Source organism: Lytechinus variegatus, chromosome 1, assembly GCF_018143015.1.
Source record: "Lytechinus variegatus isolate NC3 chromosome 1, Lvar_3.0, whole genome shotgun sequence".
Taxonomy (NCBI): Eukaryota; Metazoa; Echinodermata; class Echinoidea; order Temnopleuroida; family Toxopneustidae; genus Lytechinus; species Lytechinus variegatus.
The window spans coordinates 87,622,763-87,635,281 of NC_054740.1; the positions used below are offsets into that span (position 1 = coordinate 87,622,763).

Consider the following 12,519-nt stretch of genomic DNA (forward strand, 5'->3'; position numbering starts at 1 on the left):
ATACGTAACATGTCATTAATTTGTTTAATTAGAGTCTGTAATTAGAAGTATTTGGCATATGACATGAAACTTGCCTTAGATATACTATAGTATTGTGACTTCTATCACACTAAGTTACAAGTTGTCAAATGAAATACTTTCAGAGAATTCTCAACTTGAAAAAAATGTTTGAAAAATTGTCTTTTTTCTGCGTCCCATACGTAACGGCACATCTTTTCTCTCTAAAAGGTCAAGGTCGAGGTCATATGTCACCATTTTTTGCATGATTATTCTTCTCCTAGATGTCTAACATCATGAGGGTATTCAATCTAATCAAAGTCATTTCTAACACTATTTTTCAGGTCATTAAAGCCTCTGAAATGTCCCATACGTAACGCGCGCGAATTCTTGGACTTGCCCTACATTTCATGTTCTCCCAAAAAGGTCAACTCCCCCAATTCAGAGTAAAGTTATGACATACAGATTGCTTTGGTCAAGTGTCCAAGGTTGACCAACACCTGTTTGGTTGTAAAGAGTCTAGACCAGACCAATATAAAAGGCAGGGTTCACTTTTAAACCAAAATCAGATTTCTTCAGAGAATGCAGATTGGTTATAGATTATTACAGATTGGTTAGAGATGACTTTACAGATTGTTCCAGCATACAGATATATTAGAGATTGGAGTTTAGAGAGTATAGTCACCATCAGACTTACTAATGTTCCTGTATTATTTGTTATAATCATCTTCATCATCAAGTATTTTATAAATGTATATATGAACTGTACAGGCTTTGTATTGCTTCGTCTCATTTAAAGTCTGGTTGAAAGTTAAAGTGCAATCGATCCAACCCCAACACAACAATATAATACCACGTTCACTGACTATAAATGACATTTGAACAGTCACCTAAGATTTGTCAGTGATACTTGATTACACCTTTGTCCACATTTCATTCATTCTATCCATAAACTTTCTAAATTATGATGACAATGCAACAATAAATACCCCCTACGTGGCCAAAGCTTACTGACCCTAAATGACCTTTGACTTTTGAATAATTCCAGTTTATTAGCTTCATACTAGAAATTTGACGTGTCCAAATTACACTGACGCCCCACTTAACGCAATCAGAAATACATTCAATGTGATTGAACTTAATCTTGTGCATAAACCAATATGTATATATCATGCGGAAACAAATTCGCATATTTAATGAGCTGTGACCTTTACCTTCGACCTGCAGACTCTGAATTCGAAAATACCCTGTATTTTGGTGTCATATACCTACACACCAAATTTTTTTGTAATCCATTGAATATTTCATAAGTTATCAAGCAGAAACCGACTCGCATATTTAATAACCTGTGACCTTTGACCTGCAGATTCTGAATTCAAACTTAGCCTGCATTTTGGTGTCATCTACCTACACACAAAATTTTTTTTAAATCCTGTAAATATTTTTCAAGTTATCGCATGGAAACCAATTGGGGGGATGGAAGGACGGAGGGCAATGCTTATTGCACTTCGTCTGCGGGGGCATTAAAAGAAGTTAGGAGGAATACTTGTCAGGGAGAGTGTTTTTTCCAATTATTTTATTCCAGATGGTTACTAATTGTGGGATACTATAGATGTTGTCAGTTTTTAAGAACCTCCCCACACTAACAAAAAATATAAAAATATCACTGAAGGTGATTAATACCCCCCCCCTCGACCTATGGCGTTAACATTTTACAGCTTTGAAGAAATTTGGAAATGAATCTTTACCCCATGACTAAGATTTGTGTCAACTTTTCTGAGCACTAGCTAAAATCTGGGCAAGTAGTTTGATCCACAAGCCTGAAGAGGATATTTCCTGCATTTCTGGCAAGAGTATGTGGTTTTCATGGCAACACTATCTCTGACAATGGCAAAAATGTCTCTTTCACATCTTTACCTCTAGCTAGGCCAAGGTGTGAGTAAAATTTCTGCAGAATTGGTTGAAAACTGACGAAGTAGTTCAAATCGCAAGATTTTTACCCAATTCTTTTTGTATAATATCCTGTTTCCATGGTAACATGATTTCGGACACACACAAACACACACGTACGGTAGAGTCTACCTGTATCTGCGTGATTCTACTAGGAGACCCAAGGAAGATATGCAACGAACACAAACTTTTGCATGACATAGACAGATATTCATTTAAAAATCCGACTAAAAAATGGTGGAAAAATAATTATTTTGGGGCATTTCATGAGACAGCCTCAAAATGCAGCCTTTCTCTCATCAATCTGAATCGTGTGCAAGTGAATCAACTGAATGTGTACGCAGACATGTTTATTTCAATCTGAAATTGAAAATGACCGCCCGAGGTTTTTTCCAAGAAAATCCTATAGCCTATAGGGCCTAGCCTAGGCCTAGTAGAGTCTATTTCTGTCAATTTTTTACGAGATATTTGGCACACTCACTCATAATTATACATGTAGGCCTATATCTATAAGGAACATTATTAACTGAAAGATTTTGTGAAATAAACAAAAATTCATGTTAATCTCAACTCAAATCGTTATGTGCGCAGACTTGTCTTGGTCTTGACTTGGGGCCCACCATCACAACGTGTACTACTACGTGTAGATCTATAGCCTAGCTATACTGTCAGATACACTACCGTGTGTGTGTGTATTTGAGTTTTGTCAGACGTGTATCAATCAGATATGATTATTTACGTCTGGGACCGACCTTTAACGTCACCATCCGAAAGACGTGACCAGGGCTCGAACCTCGACCCTCTGCATCAATTTGTAACTTCCCCACAGCTTGGATTACAGGCGCACGCCACAACGCCCAGCCCCAGTTATACCTGTAACTCTGACTGTAGCCTATTGAACTGTAACGTAGGCCTAACTTACCGGTAGATCTAGGCCTCAACGTTTAACACAAGGGCCTAGTGACTAGTGTAGTGACTGTGTTTTTAGTCACTGACCCACTGACTAAGTACGCCTCACTTAACTTAAAACTTACCTCTAAATCGTTTAGAGACCCTGGATCCTGACTAGCATTACAACAAGCACACAATGACAACGTCATGATGGACAACTTTTGAACGAACTTGTCTTGAACTTTGAAGCGTGAACTTTCATCCAATCAAGTGCGGTTGGTGCTGCTGCATTATAATCCGCTCGAGTGCACTGCGTGTCAAGCGCATGCGCATGAGCTTGACAATTACGGTACCTTGTATACTGTTAATACATGTTGCGAGCGCAAGCAAATAGAAGTTTATATGCGAGCCAAAATCTACTAAAATTGTGTGAACGTATACATTGTATAGGATACTTTCACATAATTATACAATTGCATTTTGTTTATATTTTTTAAATCAAAGTACAATTAAGTGCCCTATTAATCGCATATTGATTATGAAGGATAATATAATAACAATTTAATAGGCCCATTAGGGTCTGAATCATGCAACTATGCAGACTCGTATAGCACCATAATCCACGTGGGCTCGTCATACTAGCAAATAGAGTCTGTGTGCAAAGACTACGCCGTGTGCGCTGAATTTGAGAACGAGGCGAGAAGTGCGAATTTGGCAAAGTCCAAGCGCATGCGCACATGGGTTTTTTGCGCGTTAAAGTACGGAAAAAAAATTCGCCTACCGGCCTGGTGCACAGTGGATTCCCGTCAGGCATATCACATGCACCAGCTTTTCGCTGCTCCTTATTTGTCTACTTTTCACACAGAATTTAGTAGCAGCGAACGCAATGGAGTTACATGTACTACATGCTAAAGTTAGCAGACGATACATGTCCTTTCAATCCAATTTGATCAATGCAAAAAAAATCGTAAGTTCGGGAGGATAAGGATGGTAATCGTAAGGGCGGGAGTTGGGATGAATTTTCGGGAGCCTCCCGATGAAATCGGGAGGGTTGGCATCTCTGATATTGATCAGATTATGTTTACGTATAATTTATGTTGTAGCTAAAATTTACTTTGGAGCATACACAACAAAACTAACACAGTTTCCATAATTGCATGTGTTCACAGTTTCCATAATTGCATGTGAAAGTCTGTCCTCATTACCAATTTGATAAACATCAGATCAGAGACATTTGAAATAAAAGTGATAAAGTCAATCTCATGATTAATTTACTCATTAAAACGTATTTTCCTCGAGACTTCTGCTTGATATCAAGTATAATATCAAAACTGTAATTGTGTTAAGAGGCATAAATCTGATAGTCTAGTTACTTGTGTTGGTAAATTCAAAGTATCAACATAATCTTTATCTAAGAAATCACAGCATAGAACCCTGATCCTTATATTAAATATTTCATTACTTGAGTTTATAGTAAAAAAAATTAAGTAACATCTCTTTGTTACAAACAAACTATGTTATGTTTTTTGTATCTTCACATCATTTATTTCCCCCCAAAATGCAGCAGGTGTGCTGTTATATGGAATCCATAGGGAATGATCATATCTTTGAAAAAATATCACAAACTGGATACAGGTGTGTGTAGTTATTGTAAGTAACCAATGTAGTATACTGAATTCATGAGATTGTCAGACTTCATTTTTATCTTACCTGGTGATAATCACAGCATGCCAAAGACCATCGGATATAAATTCTGAATGAAGTATATGACCGTATGAATCATGTCCAAGATTGATGCTATCAAAATGACAAACAAATGAAATATAGTTGAGATAATATGTGTGTATACTATACAGATATATTGAGTAAATAAATATTTATATGCACCCCACCCCACAGAAAAAAAAACATTTTCTGGAATTTGCTATCAAACAATTGTTGTTATGCTGAAACAAAAGAAATAGATCATGGTTAATAAAGATTTGATGACTGAATCTCATGCATGCAAAATTAGTAGCATGTTAAAATTGTAACAGTAAAATGATAAAGATGAAGTGGCAAAAACAAGTTTCTTCCCTCCACATTTCAATTCAAATCTACCAATGCTTATGCTCTACATATTTCAGCAAATTATTTTCATTTAAATGACTTGTTCCTATATCCTGGGTTATTCTGTTAGAATATCAACTCTCTAAAAAATATTGAGCCACTTGCCCTACAAATAATAATAATAATAATATTATGGTAGTCTTCTTTATTTTTTTCCAAACATCTGAGGGTTTTTTTTTTAGATAAAAGGTTTTGTTAGCCAAACAGCATATTATCTCTTCACCTTATTTTCAAGAAGCCATTCTGGACACCAATGGCTAAATAGTCAGTAACACCTGTTGTGATTGGTTCTCCATTCCACAGGATCAAACCCTGAAGGGTTGATGTACTCAAGTTGAAGGAGAGGGAAGTCGTTGTTTTGTTGGAAAGGTCAAAGTTCACATCTTGGAAGTAAAGGTGACTGGATGAAGTGAATCGGGCAGTAGTGATGTTGACACCTTGTATGGAAATTAAATCAAATCAAATAAGATCAAGTAAATACAGTGATCAAATACAATATTCAGGTTCATGTTTAAAAGTACAAAATGAACATGCAGAATTAATGTTCATATGCATAATTATAGGGCAATTCCATAATATAATCATCCTTTTGTACATCTGGGCCAAATTTTCTCCATCATTACTTCATTTCATGAATTGCTAAAGCTATGATAATATAAGAACATTTCAACTTTTCAGCTGAACTATAAAACAGAGACAAGTCCTTTCAGTACGGTTCCATATCTGCATTAAACCTATGACAGCATTACTTACTCTGTTCACAGAATGTTCCTTGCCAGCCAAGCATACATCCACAGCTGTAGCTCTGGGCATCATCGTCTGGTAAACAGATAGCATCATTCAAACACTGATGATTGGCACAGTTTATAGACACCTCACACCTTGCTCCAGTGAATGGCTGAAAAAGAGAGAAAAAACACTATTTTACATATTCCTACTCAGACATGGCTGAGGAACATAATTCTATTACTCAATGGTGCTTTTGTTGGATTTTTTTTACATTCAGTGATCAGGTGGTTAGAAGTAATAATAATAATGAAGTCCTATATAGTGCATTTCAGACCTGCAAGGACCCTCAATGCACTTTACAGAATCAAAATTATACAACATAAGGAATTACAAGGAATTAATTAGAATAACATTTAAACAACATCAACATTAATCAATTACAGTTGGCATAAGTATATGGAAAGGTCTATTTGAATGCTTCATTAAAGAGAGTTTGAATTTTTTAATTATTCAATCACAGCAAATTACCTATAATCAATGTATGTATAAGTAAATCCCTTACCAGTGCAACATAACCCCTGGCATGTCAACATGTATTCTGGCAGTACATGACATCGTCATGCCTCATCTAAATAAACATTTGTACATACCAGTTGATTTATGAATACATTGGGTCTTGTTTTCCTTTTCAGCACTTTAAGATTGCAATCAATTCTTTTTAAGTTCTAAAGCATAAGTAGAACATACTGATGTATGACACATTTCATACCACTTTAACAGTGGCATTGTTGCTTTCCTAACTTCCTCATTATTTTATCTAGGATGAATGTGAAGATTAATTAAGAAAAATGCATATGCTGCATTTCTGCATGAAAGATGTAGCTCTGGTGCCTATATGTAATGATAAGTCTGCAAACCATAAGTAGTAATAGAAGAGGCAATGTATAAACAGAAGAAATCAAAGTAAAATGTACAAGCCTGCTAAGAAAAATGAACTAGGGTCAATCACAAGAACTTACCATTGGACACTGGCAAGTGAAATCTTGTGCACTGCCATCTACTGGTGAACAAGTACCGTTGTTCCTACACACGTTGTATCCACATCCTGTCCCATCGCAGTCCCCAACGTTCTGTCCTGCCGATGCTCCAGATACTGTCAAGTCCACGTCCTGTCCATTAACAACCACCCTGCGCACACAACCTTGATAGCTGGTGATAACGCCCTCAACAGCCATTGGATGTACACCATCAAGCGAGGGCGCACCACCAATAAAGATGTCTGTATTGATATCAAGGGAGATGAAACTTCCTGGAGCGCTACGGTAGATCTCTTCATCTCTGAAGCGAAGGATGCCATTTTGGTTGATCCTGTTGATCTCTACTGTGTACCAGGTGTCTGTTGTGATGTCAACTCTGTTTGCTGTCCTCAGAGTAGCAGGATCACCTTGACCATCTTATAACAGGGATTGCAAATAATAAGAAGTATAACAAAAACATTCTGAGGAAGTATAAACTAAGCCTGAGTCATATCGATTATTTTGAAAACCGGTGTTCGACAGCTTTAATTCGATCGAACATCGATGCATCGAATATTGAAGGCGGGAAAAAATTTGCTCCGGCCATCGCGTCGATGCGCTATGCATGCACTACGCACTGACGGTATGCGCTGGCGTTAGCCGGGTGAGCGTTGCACAAGCAGATATGACAGAGCAAAGTTCGTTTGTATTTTCCATGACCACAAAACACACACAAAAAAGGCCGGGGACCAATTCAGAATTCTTCCCAAAATATCTTCAACAATGATATTTGCAGATGACAACATATAAGTTTAAAGTGAAACAATAATAAAGACATGAATCACGCAGAGTCGATCCGAATGAATATCGGTCAACTAGCATTCGCAGTTCATTCACCAGCCCCGTCCGCAGCCGGCCCCGTACACTCACTCTCCCGAAATGACAGGCGTGCTTGTCAGCGCCAGCAAACAAATGCAACCAACGGAGCTGAGCGCTATAACTTGCCTGAGATTGTGTAGTTGGCTCCAAAATGAGTTCCAAATAAATTTATGCGAATAAATACGTAATTTTCTGTGGATGGTCATTTGAATTGCTATTCAATGCTGATATAACGATTGTGAGGAAAGATTGTGGAATATGAGTTATGACGATGTTCGAGAAATAATCATTTTTTTTGTTGACACAATATTGAGAATGCGATCGAAATAAATACGAATGTTTCGAATCGAGCCCTAAATTCATATAAATTATTACGATTTAGCAAGATTTTATGGTCATACCAAGAATATTGACGATGTCAGCAAAGTATGTTATGTATATGGATAAATTAATACTGGCATTATTTCTTTTGTTATTCCATCTCTGGACGTCTTCTCCGAGCTCCGAGAAAAGAAGCACAATGCGCATGCGTGTTCGATGACGTATGACATATTTTCCATTCATGAAATCAGAGCCCAAAGTTGGGCACAAACTAGCTTCAAATTGATGGGAAAAAAATATCAAACGCAATTTTCTCTGTTTTGTCATGTAAAATTTTATTATATGGTTATATTACGATCTTGAAAAGAGTTTTTGAATGTAGGCAATGTTCGAGAATCAATTTTTTTTTTAGACAAGTGCACTCTCTCGACTCAATTCAAGTCGATCGTCATGAGATGTCCGCCATTGAAAATTGAAACGAAATACAAACGTTTCACATCAAGCTCTAAATTCATATTAATGATTATCATATGCAAATTATTGTTAAATATTACGATTAAATAATGTTCTGTGGTCATGATATTAATATTGTTCATGAAAGCAAGATTTATTTTACGTTGATCGCGTCAATCTCCGGCCATTTTCTGGTTTGATTAAAGAACAGTACTGCGCATGCACGATCGATGGCCATGACTTCCATTCATGAATTCATCGTGCATAAATTATCTCAGCACGAGCAGACGAGTAAGACTCGAAGTATGATCGAAATAAACTTCAAATTAATGGTGAATAGGCATCATAATTACACAATCGGTTTCATTTGGGGGGCAATAGAAATCAAGTAAGTAGTAGTCAAGTTGGACATTACTGATATTTTGATGATTGATTGTGTGATCCAAACGAATCGGCCGGCCGACGTATTTTTTTTTTTTCGATGCACCGATTTTGCAAAATCTGCACCGGTGTTCGATGACATCGATCGAACACCGATTTTAAAATCGATTCGACTCAGGCTTAGTATAAACATTATTCATTTCCATCCCTTCTTATGTATTTCACTTTTCATTATTACTTCCATCTTTTTTCTCAACTTCCCATCTACTAGTAATACCAAATTTTCACTTGTTTTTTTAAATTTTATATTGAGTTAATTCTTTAAATATGATACTAAGATCAAATGATACTAAGAGCATCATTTCCAAATATGTATAAAAAAAGGTTATACACTCATCTACTTCTACAGCAAATTTCAAGCATTTTTTCATGAATCTGATGCACCAACTAATTTCATTATCACATGGAAAATCCTTGATCAAAATTCAGATCCCCCTTCTGCCATAACCAAGTGAACACGTATAAATTCTTAGAATGCATATAAATCTGTAACACATTTCATTCGTATGCAAGCAGATGATAGCTTTAAACCTTGCAAAATGCATTTGGACTAGGGTATTTATAAACTCATTCTCTTGAAGATTTACAGATGTATGAAGAGTAGATATAACAGAACTTGACCGATATCTTTCATGGTGCAAATCTGCATAGTTGAAACACACTCGCATACAAACATATAGGTGACAGAATGTGGAACCATGTTTATTTATACTCACCAAGTGAATACCTGAGCTCAAGATAGCCTTGTGTGAGAGACACTGCTAGAAAATCTCCTGAATATGGTGTAAGCTGACTGGCAATGTAGAATAGAAGACCAGTGTTTGACAAGGGTTTGAACTCTATCATGATGTCAGTTTGGAAGCGGAGGTTGGTGGTTCTTGTGAAAGACATGTAGCTCAAAGAACCCTCAAATAGTGGGTCACTGAATACAATATCTGCATGAGATAAAACGCATGAGTGAAATGTTCTTAATTTTTGTCATATCCTATGCCAATATTATACCAGTATCCTTTAACATAATAGATGAACTGCCATTGCTTTGAAAGTGGATATAGCACTAACTGAAAAATGTGTAAAAAGAACGCTAAAGACAGGTAAGAAAAGGGGTCTGTATGTGTAGTCCAGTTTACATAGACCATGGTCTGATGCCTCTGTGCTTAATTCATAGGAAGAAAAAAAAATTAATGTTTACATTGCATGTTTCTTATGTTTACTATGTTTTGTATCCATGCTTTGATAGTGAATATAACTCTTGAAGTTATCTATCCAAGCCAGTGAGTTATCAATGATTTGAGTCTCAATGAGCTAATCAATTGAACTTGCACTATTACTGAGTGCTATCCACAATTAAGCCACTAGACCAGTCCTTCTATACAGGTGGTCACAATTAGACTACAGAGGGAAATCAAAAGATAATAATAATAATCACACTTTGTACAGCCTATGTACCTTCATTACATCTTGGTCCTGTCTTTCCCAAAGGACACTGGCACTCAAAGCCTACAGGGAGGGGTGTGCAAATGGACCCCTCTGAGCAGTCATGAGGGGTAGGGTGTTCTGCATCACAGACGGTTATTAAATCTGCACAGAGAGGACCTTTCCATCCAGCTGTACAGTTGCATCTGCAAAAACGAGAATTATAGTTCCCATCAGTATCACTGCCACTATCATCACACCAGTATAATTGTTATCTCGATCTTCTTCATCTTACCCTTCTCCCTCCCCTTCCCCTGCTCTTTCTTTCTCTCTTGCCCTCTTCATCTTCCTTTTACTCCTCTTTATCTCAATCATCATCAACAAATGTGGAAATTCTCAATATTACCATTGTCATCTTATCCACTAAAATCACTATAACCATAATTATCTTCATCATCATCCTCATCACCTTTATCATCATCATCATCATCATCATTATCATTACCTTTATCATCATCATCACCTTTATCATCATCATCATCGTTGAGAAAAAAATTATCAAACATCTGAAAACAAGTTAGAATAGTAATAGTGCTTACATATAAGAAGCTCCAAGATCTATACAATCAGCTCCATTTTGACATTCATTCAGAGCACACTCTGGATGACCGCACTGACCGACATTGAGACCAACATCCACATGACCAGGTGGATTGCCAGGGGCAACAAAGGATCCGTACAGGCCAGAGTTTATTTCAAGGTCATAAATACATCCTGCATAATGGAGTTAAACAAAGAATGACAACCATTTTATATGCACATTTCAAAAGTATTTAATAATTGAATGGATCAAATAACTAAAAAATGTCTTTTTGGTGTTGAAAATTGTGTCTTGATAGTTGTGTGTACATGTATTTGACTTCTGTCAGACGTGTATCAATCAGATATGATTATTTATGTCTGGGACCGACCTTCTACGCCACCATCCGAAAGACGTGACCAGGGCTCAAACCTCTGAATCGATTTGTAACTTCCACACATAGCTTGGATTACAGGCGCATGTTACAAGGCCAAGTTAATGTCAATTAACACTCCTTTAAACCTCAAAATCTATTATTTGCCATAATAGCAGCATCACTTTACAAATGAGACGAGAAATACAATCATGATAAAAGTAATAAAAAGTGAATCATATAAATTGATCATACTACCTTTGAAGCTCTCAGCATAGTCCACCACGTCTGGTAGTAAATGAACTTCTGTGGTATCATGACCCCCCACATAGAGGTCACGGTAAGTATTGAGACCAATAAGAGGGCCTTGTGTGGTACCACTGACATTCAACTGATTGTCCAACTGTTGATACACAGAAAAGAAGTGTTTGAAAATCAATTTCTTATTGCTAAAATGATACATCAGACAAACCTCATTCCATCTTATCATCTACATGACATGAAAGAATCCAACAATCTTTTTATTTTTATATTACAGAACAATACTTGCACAAACAGTAACAAGGCCTTTATTACATTCATCATACAATCATCAACATCAGAAAGAGCAAAACAACATTACCAATTTTTCTCGAAAGCATCATCCTGTTTTGTTTTCATCACTATCATGTTGCTATTCTAACTACAAGCAACTGAATATTAACACTGAATATCTTGCATTGTTCTGTCATCAATCTTACCTGCATCCATCCTTCTCTCCTATGACGTCCTATCTGCAATGTATGAAACGGTGCAGTCAGGTCAATGGGTTGAGGGCTTCGTAAGATTCCTTCACCTGTATCACCAATAAAATGCATGTACACTGATTATCAAAAAGTTAGCTCTTTTGATAATTGCCCAAAGTTTGTGTCTTCTTATATTTTCTTGTCAAAGGACTGATCAGAAACCAATTAAAATAAGTATTTCCAATTTGACAACTGCTAATAAGCCTTTGAGTCAAGGACCCAGGACACTTCAATGGCTTACTGCAAACATGTTCAACAAATACTAACAATTCGTAATTTTCTGATTTTGCACCATCAAACACTAATTAAAAATTTATTTGACCACTTACTTCTTTTTCATATTTCTCCTACATCACATTAAAATAAATATATTTATATGAAAGAGATCTTACCTGAACCAACATCAAAATGAAACAATAGGTAGCCATCTTGAATGCCAACAGATAAATAATCATCTCCATTACTTCCTTCTCCTACAAAAATAAACAAAAAATACCCGGAAAGCACTGATGAATTCTGTCATTAGATATTCTTGTACATCGGTATGACTGAACATTGCCCATTTGATTTTTTTCTCTC

At 36.5% G+C, this 12,519-nt stretch overlaps 1 protein-coding gene across 1 annotated transcript in view; it reads right to left on the reverse strand.

Moving 5' to 3' along the window:
* The window catches only part of LOC121426822 (protein eyes shut homolog), a 70,267-nt gene that overhangs the window by 26,833 nt on the left and 30,915 nt on the right, over positions 1-12,519 (reverse strand). The window contains exons 29-38 of the mRNA XM_041623224.1: positions 12,333-12,413; positions 11,896-11,990; positions 11,414-11,558; positions 10,802-10,976; positions 10,236-10,408; positions 9,503-9,721; positions 6,696-7,129; positions 5,701-5,845; positions 5,171-5,384; positions 4,549-4,635 (exon numbers count right to left, since the gene is read on the reverse strand). Coding sequence (XP_041479158.1) covers positions 4,549-4,635; positions 5,171-5,384; positions 5,701-5,845; positions 6,696-7,129; positions 9,503-9,721; positions 10,236-10,408; positions 10,802-10,976; positions 11,414-11,558; positions 11,896-11,990; positions 12,333-12,413 — 1,768 coding nt within the window. The remainder of the gene's footprint in view (positions 1-4,548; positions 4,636-5,170; positions 5,385-5,700; positions 5,846-6,695; positions 7,130-9,502; positions 9,722-10,235; positions 10,409-10,801; positions 10,977-11,413; positions 11,559-11,895; positions 11,991-12,332; positions 12,414-12,519) is intronic.